Below are 15,075 nucleotides of genomic sequence, written 5' to 3' on the forward strand. Positions count from 1 at the left end.
TCGAGGTCAGGGTTCTGAAACAGCAGTCCTTCCCTCCAGCCAACGGTGTTTCCTCCAGCCTTCTTTCTCCGTGGCTTCTCACCCTAGATATATGTCCAGCATCCCTCCCAATAGAAAATTCTTCTGTTCTTGCCTCTTCAAAGTAGTTTTGGTCCTTTAATGTTTGTAAAGCTCTTGTATCTTCAGAAAAATGCTCTTTAGTGGTTACTTTTAAGATTAGAACTGCTTTGAGGGGTGCCTGGGTGGCTCAGTCAGTTAAGTGTCCGACTTTGGCTCAGGTCATGATCTTGCGGTCTGTGAGTTTGAGCTCCGCGTTCGGCTCTGTGCTGGCAGAGAGGAGCCTGGAGCCTGCTTCGGATTCTGTGTCTCTCTCACTCTGCCTCTCCCTCCCACATGAGTGTGTGTGCACACGCGTGTGCATGCTCTCAAAAATAAAAACATTAAAAAATAATAAAGTTAGAAGTTTGATTGTTTTGATCAAAGAGTTGATTTTTATGAGGAGGTATAGAGGCACAAGGCTTCTTGGAGCCTCTGAGAATGTGCTATGTACTAGCTTTTATTTATTCATTCAATGATTGTTTATTTAAGAGCATTGGAGAATAATGTAGAGACCACAGAGACAATTTGCTACTTATGTGACTAAGTCACTTAATTCCTGAGACTCAGATTTCTTCATCTTTAAGATAGAAATAAAACCTACCTTATAGATTGTTGAGAGAACTAGATGAGATGACCATGTAAGAGGACGGGCTCTGGAGAAACCCATTTGGACTCAAATTTTGGCTCCGACACCTACCAACTGTGTGACCTTAGGCAAGTTATTTAATCTTTCTCAGTTTACTTTTCTGTAAAATAGAGATGGGTAATCATAGTATTTGTTATTGTGTCATTGGGTTATTGTGAGGATTAAGCAAAATAAAGCAGGGAAGTGTTTAGCATTGTGCCTGGTGCATACTAAGTGCTCATTAAGTGTTAGCTATTAATTACAACAGTAACAGCAAAAACAATAATGATAGTCTTTAGGTATTTATTATGCTAGGACATCAAGTGGCAGAGGAAAGACTAGAAGGCATTACATAGGGCAGTGGATCTATAAGAACATTTGCCCTTGCCAACTTTCCTAGTGAGAGGGCCTGAAGGGACTGAGAGGCTCTCATTGGACACTGGCCTATGGCTTCCTACAGTGAAGGCTTCTCTTCCAGGCTAGAAGGTTGAGATAGGAGGTTCAGAGGGACTTCAGAGGACAGTGAGAAGACCAGTCTGGCAGGGTGGAGCGTTTGGGTAAGGGCATAAGTAACTCTAGTAGAAGGTAAAACTGGGTCCAGATCATGGAGGGCCATGAATGTCAGGTGAATTGTTTGTATTAGAGCCACCCTACCCTGGGTCATCTCAGGGGAATTGCTCTCTTGCAGTCTTTCCTTTAAGCTTTTTAAAATGGTAATATACATTAAAAACTGTAACGTTTACATTTTAAACAAAAATAATAAAACACCAATGCACCTGCCACCCAGCTCAGGAGATGTGATATTACTGGACCCTTTGAAACATCCTGTGTGCTCCATACCCATCACCAACCTCTACCTGAATGCTCTCCTGAATCTTGTGTTAGCCATGTATCATTTTCCTTCCTTCCTCTCTCCTTTCTTTTAAAAATGGTTTTGCCATTTCTATCTTGGTCTTTTGAAGACACTGAACAGGGGCTGTGGAATCAGGCAGGAGCCATATGGCCTGCCTGTCGCCTGGCTAGGCCAGGAGGAGGGTGGGGACACAGGAGGGGAGTGGCAGCACTGTGGTGGGGGAGGGAGAGGCTGGAGAAACTGGCCCAGCTCCTTGGGCTGTCCTGAAGAGCAGGCCCGGAAGCTTGGCAATTTTGGTGGAGAGGTTCCAGAGAAGAGTTCAGCCCTCTGAGGCTGCACAGCTGGAAGCTGTTGCCTGGAGTTTAGAGCTGCGGAGTGGGAGGGGGGTGAGAATCTCTTGTATTCTTTTGAGACACAGTATCAACTCTTTAATGTGCTAGGGAGCTTCAGGGTTAGCACAGTGCCACATGTGGCCAGGACAGTTTTAGCAGGCCTGCCTCCTATTTTCACCTCATACATATTCTGGAGTGTTGATTGTGCCAGTTATTAAATTATGTTTGCCACTTGGCTTTTCTATAAAAGCTTTGGATTTTGCTTTGGTTTGGCTTTCCTGGTCCTTCTTTGAATAAGAACTTTCCTTTCTACCAATAGCAATTGCCAACCACAGACTGCGAGCGATCCTGTGGGAATAAGTTACAGGGCTGGGAGAAGCAGGGTGATGGGAGTCTCTGCAGCAGTGGGCCTTGGTCTGACCCCCACCACTCACCACAGTCATTCTCTGGTGCTGAGAAGGTTAAATTTGGAAAGCTATCATCCAGATGTATTTCAGTGGGTTAGATAACATGGACCCCTAGTGTGCTAGATACTGTGGGGGATCATAGAGAGATGGAACTAGTTATGCTCTTGAGGAGTTTACATTCTAGATGTGAGGATAAGACTTCCATGCGTCTACGGTTAAGGCAGTACAAGTACCAAATGCAGAAGGTAGACACGTTTTTCTGATTACCAATGGAATACATGTTTATTAAAAATAAGTTCAGGGGCGCCTGGGTGGCTCAGTCGGTTAAGCGTCTGACTTCAGCTCAGGTCACGATCTCACGGTCTGTGAGTTCGAGCCCCGCGGCGGGCTCTGGGCTGATGGTCCAGAGCCTGGTTCCGATTCTGTGTCTCCCTCTCTCTCTGCTCCTCCCCCGTTCATGCTCTGTCTCTCTCTGTCTCAAAAATAAATAAACGTTAAAAAAAAAATAAAAAAAAAATAAGTTCAAATATGAAAGAAACGTACAGTGTAGAAAGTTCCTCATAGTCTGACTCCTCCTTAAGATAATCACTGATACCTGTTAAGGAGTATTTGAGGTGTTGACATTTGAGCTGGACCTTTAAAGTAAAATCCAGAGAGGCAGACTGATGGAAGGAAAGCAGGCATCCTAAGGATCCATGCTCCCACTCCAGGGAGGAGCACCCTTACTAGCTTCCCTGACAAAGAGCCAACTTCTGCATGGACACCTTGGTTACAAGGTGCCAAAGTGCCCAGCTGGAATTAACCTTTGTTATGCACCACCTTGTGCCTTATGTGCTAGCCAGTGTGTGGGGGCATCTTATAGATGTTACTGAATTAATTCTCATTATAACCTTTGTAAAGTAGATTTTTTTTCATGTATATTTTTGTTGTAAAATAGATATCTTTATTTTTGTTTTATAAATAGGGATATGGAGGCTCAGAGGTTACCTGCCAGGGTCCTACAGCAGCAAGCGGTATAGAGTTCTGCTATTCGCTAGGCATGTGATCTTGGGCCAATTATTTCATCTCTGTGGCTCAGTCTCATCTGTAGAGTTGAGTGGTAACAGTATCTGCTTCACCAGGAGTTTTCAGATGAATGAGTTAATACACATTAGGCCAGTGGAACAGTGGGTGTATGGCACATAGTATGCACTCAGTAAGCAGTAGCTATTTACTATACCTTGTTTTCTCTCTTCTTACATGATTTGTGTCATCTCCCCCACTTAAATCTATAGATGGCCTTGCTGTCCTCCCAGTCATCCCTCACACTTTTCTCTCCTTTACAGTTTCTCTCTCTGCTTCCAACCATTGCCTTGTCTTCATCCTGTCTCTGCAGTGTCTCATTCCTCTTCTTTCCATTTTCCCTCATTTTACCCTCTTTTGTGGCCTTATCACCTGTCTCCTGTTGTGGTAGCCTCTGACCTGCCTCCCTGCTGTTAGCTTCATTCTTTTATATACCAGAATCATTTCTGAAAGTTCAGTTCTCATCGTATCACATCTCTGTGTTAAAAATAAACATTCACATCTTTATTCAGTTTCTTGGTTTCAAGTTCACGATTCTGTAATTCTGACCCCACCTCACCCTTTAAGTCTGTTCCCAGATTACTTCCACAAGTCCTCTCTGCTTTTCCTTCCCCCCACCCTCCTCTATCTACTTCTGTCTGGGGAAATTTTACCTACCTGTTACAAGATCCAAATTGAAATATCACTTCGTTTTCTTAGTCTTTTTACCTACTCTTTTTAGAATTTTTATATTCTTTTGTGGGAGTTAGCACATACTGTCTTGAAATATAATTTTCAAGGCACATTTCTTATTTTCTGTGTAATTATAACCTAGATCAGTGTAGAGGCTGGGTTTAATTCATATTTGTATACGCCATCAATGTCCTATAGCAGTGCCTTGCACATAGTAGGTGCTTAATATTTTTGGTCTAAATAAAAGATGGGGGGGGGCGGTGTCCTCATAACTGCCTGGTGAGTTTCTCTTGGAGTCTTGGTAAGAGTCACTGTTCAGTGGGTGGAAATGCTGTGGTTTTGTTTTCTAAGAGTCCGACATCTTTTCTTACCCGCCATGGAGGAGAGGCAGAGCCTGTAGGCTCTGCCCATGGGTCCCAGTGCCTGTAACTGTGAAGGGGCTCCAGCCAGTGCCTGCCGTACTAGGTCCCGTGCCTTGGCCCCTCGGCCCCTCCCCACAAATGCTCAGCGGAACAGGGGATTAGGTTCTGGCAGCACAGCTGGGATTTTGGCGGCCATTCCACAGTCGACAATAGCACGCAGCCACCCGGACAGGACCGCGCAGGCCTGCACTCCAAGGCCACAATCTGCCTGGGCTTCTTGTTTGGGTGGCCGAGGGGGAGGAGCGGGCAGAGCGCGGAGTCCTGGCCTTGCCACGCAGAAGGTACGGGCTGGAGAGATTCCCTCTGGGAATGGGCTTGGGGGGTGGCCTTGTCCCAGGGCAGGCGGCGCTCGCGAAAGGAGGCCGGCGCTTTGTGTGTGAGCGGCATGTGTGTGCTTAAAGACACAGCCGCCCCGCCCTGGAGCCGGCAGGAAGCAGCCCCGCGTGAAAGGGCCTGTGTCCTGCTCCCCCTCCAAAGCCTCTGTTCCCGGCTCTTCCTCCCTGCCCCGCGCGCCGCCAGGCAGGGGCTGAGCTAATCATCAGGGCAGTCCGTCGCTGGCCAGAGAGATGGACAGGCTGTCACTGCTGTGTTAAGAGAGCGAAGGGGGAGTGTCCGGGTGATACCAGGTTTGTCAGGCAGGCCACTGTGAGATGTGTTTTGTGTATTTATGCCACAGTTTGCCTTGGCTCTTGCCACTGTTGCCGTTCAGGATTTTTTTGTCTGCTGGCTCCTGCACCCCCCTCCCCCCTCCCGTGCGTCCTAGTCTTTCGTTCGTGGGCCTAGCCTTCGCGGCCCCTCCTCTCCAGTGCGCCCCTCCTCTCCTTGCCCCCGACTGGCGCCCCTCCCCCCCCTTCCCGAGAGTTCCCTGCTTTCGCTGTACTCCCAGATCGCGGAAGCTTGCTGTGCCTTTAAAGAAAGCAGACTCCTGGCTGTGACGCACTTCTGGCTGTCAGCCAGGAAGATCGCTCCTGCCAGGCTGACTGAGAAGAAAACCAACAACTTTTCTTTTGTGTGTGGGGTTACTTTCCACTAGCCCCCCCTTCCTCCTCTCCTTTCAAGATTTAAATGCTAATGGCGGATTAAAACCTGTAGATACGTTTGGCTTTGGGAGTCTGGTAAGGCCCCCCCCCCCTCCCCTGCACTGAGACTTTTTCTCCCTCCCTCTTTCTCTGGGTTTTTGTTCAAACATGGACGAGGGGGTGCGGTGGAGTCCCCCCCTCCCCCCCCTCCGCTTTCCTGCGCCATCCTTAAAGGGGAGGGAGAGGAGAGGGAGCGCAAGTAAACACTCAGAAACAGGCGCTGGGAGCAGAGCTTGCCAACATCCGGGAGTTGGCGCCTTTGAGAGCAAAGGGTTGCTTTCTTTCCCCCTCGCGTAGATAGATGTCAGCGTGTTTTTGTTAAGAGGGGGAAAGCGTGCGCCTGCACATTGAGCTGTAGAGACAGCTCAAGAGAGCTTCTCCGTTCCTGAGTGAGGCCTGGGTGTGTACGCAGTGGTGGGGAGTGAAAAAGGTTCATTTTGGCCGCGGGTAGCGACCAGGGTGTGTGAATACAGCAGTGGGGGCAGGTGCTGATGAACTGCTGAAGGGGGCTTGGGTGTGTATGTGCAGTATATGGCTATAGGCCCCAGGTCTGCTTCGTGATGGCAACCCTTTTGCCCACATCCTTCTGATCTGGACGTTGCAGAGCATGGGGGGGGGAGGGGCAGATATCAGTAAGCCACTTTTGAAGAAACCAGGGAAATCTTGGTTTCCCTTGCATTCCTTCTCTTGTTCCTCACCAGAGCTCTGGGCCAAATTCTAGGCTACATAGAAGGGTTGGTCTGTGTGAAGAGGGGGAGGCCTGAGTCCAGAGTGAGTCCCTTTTAGGGGACCCAGGAAATATACCCAGCAAGCTGGTTTGCCCTGATCTCAGGAATGCAGAGAAACCCTGTGGAGTTAGACAGGACAGCCTATCCTGGACACCACAGGAGTTGAAAAGGATTGTATTTTTTCCACCTGGGCTGCTCCTGGAGCCACTGGTCCTTAACTTTTATGTCCTCCAGGCCAAGAGATGCACCAGCAAGATATTTCCTATTCTGTTCTTTATGATGAATTAGTTGATGGTGACATAGCTTGGCCTTTGCTGGCCCTCTCTGGGGTAACCTACCAGGTGAGGTCTGGGTGCTTGCTTGCCGGTGCCTCCTGACCTATTCCTCCCAGAGTTAGAGGAGGAGGACCTCCCTCAAGATCAGGGTGTTTACTCTTTGGATGTGGGGGTTATTCGATGGTGGGATATCTCTTCGAAAGGTGTACAGAGCATGGAATTTTTATGGCTGCAGGCAGGCAGGCTGTCAGAGTAAGTAGTGGCAAATCTTGCCATTGAACATGGGCTTATAGATAGGACAGGCATTTTGTTTTGTTTTAAATAAATGTTTATTATTTTTGAGAAAGAGAGCAGGGGGTGGGGGGCGGGGTGGTGGGAAGGGCAGAGATAGAGAATTCCAGGCAGGCTCCCCACCGTCAGTCAGCTCTGAGCCCCATGTGGGGCTCAAACTCACAAACCTTGAGATTATGACCTGAGCTGGAATGAAGAGCCTAACCAGTTGAGCTACCCAGGTGTCCTTATTTTTTTAAAATAGGCTCCACACATAGTGTGGATCCCAGTGCAGGACTTGAACTCAAGACCCTGAGATCAAGGACCTGAGCTGAGACCAAGAGTTGGATGCTTAACCAACTGAGCCACCCACGTGCACTCAGACATTTCCCTTGTGAGCTCTGAGCCTGTGAGCCTTTGGAAATAAGGGATAGAGAGGGGGTGGGGCTTGGGAAAGGATGCCTTGAGGTGGGAGTTTGTGTGGGATTTGGGCCAAGAAATTCTGGGAGTGGGAGCTATCACCTAAGAGAATGAGCTTTCAGTGGAGACAAGGGCTTGTGATCAGTACAATTTTGTAGTTTTCTGGGACCAAATTTCACTTTGGTGTTATCTTGAGGTAGGGCTGGTGTTCTGGCAGGCAGTAAGTGAGTTAAAGATGGTCTCAAAAGGAGCTGGCGGGGGCTTGGGGTAAGGAGAGCAGTGCTGCCACAACACAACTCAGACCCTCTGGCATTTGACCTATCACTTGGTTAAACCCTTGGAACTGAAACTTTTCTTGAACAGACCCCAAAGCTTAGCAACCTGACCCTCTGGTCTTGGTCCTTGCATCTGAGCAGGTGGTTTGCATTAGCTTCAGTCCTGGTAGGAAACCATGGCTAGGTTTTAACTCTTTAAGACCCAGAGAGGGTACAGGCCAGGTGGCTATGCGTCTTTGAGTGTCCTTTTCCTTGTCCTGATATATCTTTTCTAGAAACAGAGGGATTCCTGTAAATGTGGGGCTTGGTCCTGATGTAGGAATTTACATTATATCGGTTTTGAAAATGTAAAGAGGATGCAAGGCCATAAGTTTATAAGGTAGCTTCTTCTGTGTCTTGTGTCTTTGTTCCTTCTTGAACTCAGGGAAGAGAGGGCACCTTATCAGGTCTGTGAAGTCTCTGTTTGAGATTCTGAGGGTACTTCTTTTCACATAAATGGGTAGGTGGGAACTCTGAAGGTGCCTTGAGAAGCCTTGGTTTGTTTGTTATTTGGGGATTGTGGGTGGGTGGTACCTGATCACATTGGGTGGATCTCAGATCCTTTTGTGAAATGGTTCTGAGCTACAATGCGGGGATCTGTTTTTCCATCACCATGACCATCACCCAGTCTTCTGGGTGGGGCTTGCCTCAGATTTCAGGGGGAGGGTGGGGAGGATGGTGCTTTGGCTGGGAGCCCTCGGGTTCTAAGCCAAGGCCTGCTTAAAGCTGTAGTCCCAATCCGAAGACTAGCCATGCCACTGGCTTCAGTCATTCGTTAACCAGAGAAATGAGTGGCTGTCTGTCCTAACAGCTCCCACCTCAGTGTCCTGTCTCTGGAAAAGTGCTTCTTTATGGGCTTTGAGGTGACAAAGTCATTCTGGAGTGCCTCATGTTGAGTATTGGATTCTTCCTGTTTCCTTGCCTGGGGAGCCCAGAAGAAGGCATTTGGCCTTGACACCAGTTTTCCTGAGCAGTGGAACTAGTTTTAGACAGGCTTCCCCAAGGAGGACATAAGGGTTGTATGTTTTGCCTCTGAGATGAAGGGAAGAGGTTGGTTAAACCTCAGGTCATTTTTAGCAGCACAGCTGTGGAATCTCTCAGAGGGGGCAAGATCTACCTCCGGTTGCAAATAAAATTTCTGACCGAAAATTTGGACCTCTCCAGACAGCAAGTCTAGAGGCAACAGTGGGGATGAGGGGGAGGTGATATGGGCCTCATTTCCCTTGTTCCTAAATAGCTTAGACTTTTTTTTTTTTTTTTTAAAGAAGCCCCAATAGAACATGGCCATTGCTGCCTTCACCAGGACCAGGCATGGTCCCTCTAACTTTAGGCTGGCCAAGCACTAGAAGAGTCTTTTTGTGGTGCAATAGTTGAGACCATCTGTCTTCATCCTTGCTTGGCCCCAGGGTGCTAGGCATTCAGTGCTGATGGATAGGCCATGCTGGATGAAAATCATCCAAGACTGAAGAACATTTAGGCCCTTTAGCTTCTTTGCCCTCCTGAGAGTTCCCTTTACCACTTCACTTGGGTCTTACCAAAGCCCAGGTGAATTGGCTCATTTCCAAGACTGTGATGTTGGTATTACAGGTGGGTATTATTGGCTTTTGTGGGGTCAGGAAGCACTTAATTATAATTAACAGTTATATTTAGCATTTAATTATTTTCAATATTTTAATGCTTCGTGTATGTTTATTTTTTATTTTTATTTTAAAAAAAATTTTTTTTTCAACGTTTATTTATTTTTGGGACAGAGAGAGACAGAGCATGAACAGGGGAGGGGCAGAGAGAGAGGGAGACACAGAATCGGAAACAGGCTCCAGGCTCCGAGCCATGAGCCCAGAGCCTGACGCGGGGCTCGAACTCACGGACCGTGAGATCGTGACCTGGCTGAAGTCGGACGCTTAACCGACTGCGCCACCCAGGCGCCCCTACTTCGTGTATGTTTAATATCATTCCTCATCCTGCTGTAAGCTCCTCAGAGGTAGGGGCCATGTCATTGTCTCCCATTTCCCATGTGTCTTCCAGCACAGGATGAACATATGTATGGAGCAAGAAAATAACGTTTTTGCTTGTTTGATAAGCACTATACACTTGCATAGGAAGGAATAAGAAATGATAGGGAGTGGATTACCATCAGATTTATGTATATCTTTCCCCTGCTAGACAGTGGGCACCTTATGGACAAGAATGGAGTCCCAACACATTGAACACAGAAGGTGCCTAGCAAATGTTGTTTCCAAAGAACCCACACCTTAGGGGATACTAATATGTGGGGAAAGTTACAGGTGATGTGACTCTTAACCACTCTTGTTCTTCTTGGAATAGTGACAGACTGAGTACCTGTGACAGGAGGTGGGTGGTGGGACTGATTGCCCCCATGATTTGTGGGAATTCTGGGAGCTCCTGGGAGGTGTTGAGGAATATTTAGTCACCAGGTATGTGGTCTCTTGGGCAGGTTGGCAGGCAGTTGGCTGATTCTCAATGGGAAGGGAAATTGGAAGCAGGAATGCCAGGACAGGTACCTAATCCTTCATTAAATGTCCCGTGAGATCTCTGCCAGAATTGGATGTGGCATCATCTAGTCCCTCATTTGAACCATGTCTTTGACATTTCTGTGGGAGATATACAAATCCAGAATTTGGAGTTTTCCCTTCAAGGACTTGTTAGGTAGAATTTGGATACCTGCAGAACAAGCCAGAAATCAACCTTTCTGCTTAAGATTAGTGATTGTGTATTGTATACCTACCATATACCAGGCACTATGCTATTTGCGTTATCTGCTTAGTCTTGAAGCATCACAGTAACCCAGGGAAGTGTTTGTGATTCCCGTTTTGTAGAGAGGAAACTGAGACCGAAAGAACTTACACTACTTGTCCAAGGTCACAAGACCAAGGTCACATGGGATCACCATTCAGACCCATGCCTGTCTGAAAAGCCATGTTTGTTGTATGTTTTATTTTTTTATTTTTTAAATGTTTATTTTTGAGAGAGAGAGAGAGCTCGAGGATAGGAGGGGCAGAGAGAGAGGATAGAATCCGAAGCAGGCTCCAAGGCTGTGAGCTGTCAGTACAGAACCCAGTGCAGAGCTCAAACTCATGAGCTGTGAGATCATGACCTGAAGTCGGATGCTTAACTGACTGAGCCACTCAGGCACCCATGTTCTTTTTTTTTTTTTTTTTTAAATGTTTATAATGTTTATTTATTTATTTATTTTTTTTTATATATATGAAATTTATTGACAAATTGGTTTCCATACAACACCCAGTGCTCATCCCAAAAGGAGGCACCCATGTTCTATGTTTTAAGGGCACCATGTCCCAAAGAGGAGGGTTGAAGAACAGCCTTGAATGTTATATTTTCTGTGGAACAGAAAGATTGCATGTAGAGCTTGTGGACATTGAATTAAATGCAGGATTCTTTACTGTTACAAGTTTTACAGTAATTTTATTTTATTAAAAAAATTTTTTTGATGTTTGTTTATTTTTGAGAGAGAGACAGAGCATGGGTGGGGAAGGGACAGAGAGAGAGGGAGACACAGAATCTGAAGCAGGCTCCAGGCTCGGAACTGTCAGTACAGAGCCCGATGTGGTGCTCGAACCCACAAACCATGAGATCATGACCTGAGCCAAAGTCGGATACCTAACTGACTGAGCCACCCAGGCGCCCGAAGTTTTATAGTTATTTTATTTTATTTTATTTTATTTTATTTTATTTTATTTTATTTTATTTTATTTTATTTATTTTATTATTTTTTAAATTTTTTTAATGTTTATTTATTTTTGAGAGAGAAAGCACGAGTGGGAGAGGGGCAGAGAGAAAGGGAGACACAGAATCCAAAGCAGGCTCCAGGCTCTGAGCTGTCGGCACAGAGCCTGACATGGGGCTCAAACCCATGAGCCGTGAGACCATGACCTGAGCTGAAGTCAGACGCTCAACTGACTGAGCCACCCAGGCGCCCCTATAGTAATTTTAATGTGTACTTTGAGCTTCTTTCTCAGAATTCCCATGGTGCCTTGGTAGATTTAAGTGCTGCGTGAAGAGAGATTTATTTAAATATTCAGAGCCAGTAAATTGAACCACTTCCCCCTTCATCGTTCATCATGGATATCTGATATAATTAACTGCTCTTCTTTTGGTTTTCAGGTGCATTGGGGTGACTGTTTGGTGTCACCAAGATGACACTCCATGCCACCCGGGCAGCGGCACTTCTCTCTTGGGTGAGTAGTCTTCCTCTCTTTTTGTTGAGAATTTTCCCAGAAAGTTTGGAGGGGTGCGAGAGGGAACCAGGGCTATGTAACGTCTTCTTATCTCCAGATTAAGGAAATAACAGTTTTCCTTTGCCTTTCTCCTTAGTTTTTAACTTTTATTATCCCTGGTGATGTTGCTGCTGACCATGGTCCATAACTCTGCTTGTGTGGCTTAGAAGAGTATTATCTTCTAAGCTTCTGTATACCTCTTAGGAGAAGTATAAATTTCTTTTCTCATGGGACGGTTGGCTGCAGCACGGCATAGAGACCCATCTTCATTTGCTTCCTGTGCATTTTCCTAACTAGAAGGGTTTATGCTGAACTTCAGTAACATGCAGGGACTTTGGTCTTGAAAGGCCTTTTATTGTAGGGCAAGGTTCTCCTTGCTTTCTTTACCATGCTTCTGTCTGTTTCCACTGTTTTCCTGTTGCCTTCTTGATTACTTAAATCCTTGTGCTAGATCTTTTCATACATTTGTCCAAGACAAACAATGGCAAATGAAGGAGTAATACCGAGCACTGGGAACATAAAGGTACAGAGAAACAGGAGGCCACAGAGTGTAGTGATGACAAGCATGGACCTTGGAGTCAGACAGCCTGATAGAATCAGCACTCTCACCTGTGTGCATGACCCAGGGCAAGTTACTTAGCCTCTCAGCACCATATTTTTTAAATTGAAATAAAAATACATCATAGAGTTATTATGAGGACAATGAAATAATGTTTGTAAAAAGCATTAAGCACAGTATCTGAATAAATAATAATTCTTGATACTTAAAATATTGCCAGGGCATGCTATATGGTACAGGGTATTTTAGTAGTCACCCTGACTACTGATCAATTAGGGCCAAGTGAAAAGCCAATCAAAAAAATTACAGAATAGTTTGAAGGACATGAATTTTTAATTTCCAAGTAGGGTGGGCTTAATAAGACATTGTCTTTAATTGCTGTAAATCTCTAGTCAAGAAATGTGTTTAATATACAGGATGTACAAGGGTGCCTGAGTGGCTTAGTCGGTTAGTGTCTGACTCTTGATGTCTGCTCAGGTCTTGATCTAGGGTCATGAGTTCAAGCCCCATGGTGGGCTCTGCGCTGGGTGTGAAGCCTACTTTAAAAAGAAAAAAAAAAATAACAAAACGTACATTCTTAGTCTTCAGTTTCTGAAGTAAATGTGAATTTTAGTTGTACAGTTTAAAATGGGTATTTTTATATTTATAGTTTACTTATTTTATATTTCCATTACATTTCAGTTTATTTTTCAATCAAAAGGTCTCATGTTTATTACTGAACCAACCTACTGGTGCAGAAGCATAATGACAGAGAAAAGTCATTTCCTTGATAAAACAGATCTGCTGTGCAGGTAGTGGGAAGGTGATGGAGTAGGATGTAATGGAATAGGAACATACGATTTTCAGGCGGCATAAGTGTGTGCCATCTCATGTATGATCCCTTGTAGACCCAGCGTCGTTCTTCTCCAGAGCTGCCTCTTGGAGTTGTATCAGATTTTATTACCAGTTTTTATCCGAATCCACTGGAGAATGGGACGATTCTGCTTTTGTTTCTTGGCCAGGAATCGCTTGATCCTGAAAGTCTTGTGAGAAGACATACTGAGAAACCACACCACACGGCACAATGGCAGTAGCGGAGAAGAGGAGAGCTCAGTGTTTTATATCTATGTTAGAAACATTGTCTCTTCCTTTTCCGCCCCTCATCCCTAGGAAGGGGCTGGTTGTGAGCTATGTCTCTAGTTCAGCAGATTAACTGAATATTGGGGGATCCTTCAGCCACATTCTTTTATTTTTTTATTTTTATTTTTTTTAATGTTTATTTATTTTTTAAGTTTTTTTTTCAACGTTTTTTATTTTTATTTTTGGGACAGAGAGAGACAGAGCATGAACGGGGGAGGGGCAGAGAGAGAGGGAGACACAGAATCGGAAACAGGCCCCAAGCCATCAGCCCAGAGCCTGACGCGGGGCTCGAACTCACGGACCGCGAGATCGTGACCTGGCTGAAGTCGGACGCTTAACCGACTGCGCCACCCAGGCGCCCCAATGTTTATTTATTTTTGAGAGAGAGGCAGAAGGTGAACAGGGGAGGGACAGAAAGAGAGGGAGACAGAATATGAAGCAGGCTCTAGGCTCCAAGCTGTCAGCACAGTGCCTGACATGAGGCTTGAACCCACCAACCGTGAGGTCATGACCTGAGCCAAAATCCGATGCTTAACCAAGAGCCACCCAGATGCTCCTAGCCACATTGTTTTAAGTTCATCAGTTTATTTATTTAGGTCCTAGGTTTGGTTTTATGGTGAGTACTACCATTACAGAGAACAGACATAGGGTTAGTCTTATTTAACAGCAGATACTTGCATACTTTTTTCAAGAGTCAGAATGAACATGCATTAAAATTATTAATATATAGTTACATAGAAATTTTCAATTTAAACAAAAGATTGGGGCATCTTGGTGGGTCATTTTGTTAGGCATCTGACTTTGGCTCAGGTCGTGATATCCTGGTTCTTGAGCCCAAGCCCTACTTTGGGTGAACACAAAACACCACCTTAGGTGAGCCCCTCTTCTCTCTCTCAACAACCCCCCCCCCCCGCTCCTCCCAGGATTCATTCTCATTCTCTCTCTCTCTCTCAAAAATAAATAAATACATATGTACGCACACACATATACATACACACACAAAAGGCAGCTAAAGTGGATTTTATGATACTGTAGCAGCATCAAATAATACTTGTTACATTAGGGGGAAGAGTGGCATAGAACACACACATGTGACAATTATAGTTGTGGTTTAGCAAAAAACAACGTAGGAAAAAAGACTAGAAGGAAATACTTCAAAATACTAAAAATGCATGGATTAAAATACTAGAATGAGTGGGTTCCCTCCCCGCCAGGGTTTCAGTAATTTATTTTATTGTGTCAAAATGAATTTATAGTTTGCTTGAAGTGTATCTTGAAATTGTTCCCTACCCAGAAGTTACCATGAATAAACTGTTATTATAGGGAATAGGGAACTTTTTAAGATTCAACAACCTTAAGTAACTATGAAAACATTACAGGCAGCTCTTGGGTTGTTTATTGTTTAGTGAGCTTGGCCCTCACTCTTGTGTTTTGAACCAGACTAGTGAGCTTCTCCACTTCCTCAGCTTTCCAACAATTTCTCATTTGAGAGCAAAATAATGCACAGGAATAAAATACATTTTTATATCCATGAAAGAAACTGTTGCTGGATTCTTACTTAATTGGTGTGGGATGAATCCAGA

The 15,075-nt window shown here is 45.3% G+C and overlaps 1 protein-coding gene and 1 pseudogene across 8 annotated transcripts in view; one reads left to right on the top strand and one right to left on the bottom strand.

Annotated features, from left to right (window-relative positions):
• The window catches only part of NUMA1 (nuclear mitotic apparatus protein 1), a 73,695-nt gene that overhangs the window by 26,428 nt on the left and 32,192 nt on the right, over window positions 1-15,075 (top strand). For 3 of the 8 annotated variants that reach the window (XM_030331775.1, XM_030331774.1, XM_030331767.1), the window contains exons 1-2: window positions 5,411-5,587; window positions 11,702-11,775. In XM_030331775.1, the coding sequence (XP_030187635.1) occupies window positions 11,734-11,775 (42 nt within the window). In that variant the 5' untranslated portion in view covers window positions 5,411-5,587; window positions 11,702-11,733. Of the gene's footprint in view, window positions 1-4,473; window positions 4,754-4,906; window positions 5,099-5,410; window positions 5,588-11,701; window positions 11,776-15,075 lie in introns of those variants that run through there. The other 5 variants (XM_030331769.1, XM_030331771.1, XM_030331770.1 and 2 more) reach the window with 4 other exon arrangements.
• Window positions 13,216-13,474, bottom strand: LOC115525279 (annotated as a pseudogene).

The sequence above is a fragment of the Lynx canadensis genome, chromosome D1, assembly GCF_007474595.2.
Source record: "Lynx canadensis isolate LIC74 chromosome D1, mLynCan4.pri.v2, whole genome shotgun sequence".
Taxonomy (NCBI): domain Eukaryota; kingdom Metazoa; phylum Chordata; class Mammalia; order Carnivora; family Felidae; genus Lynx; species Lynx canadensis.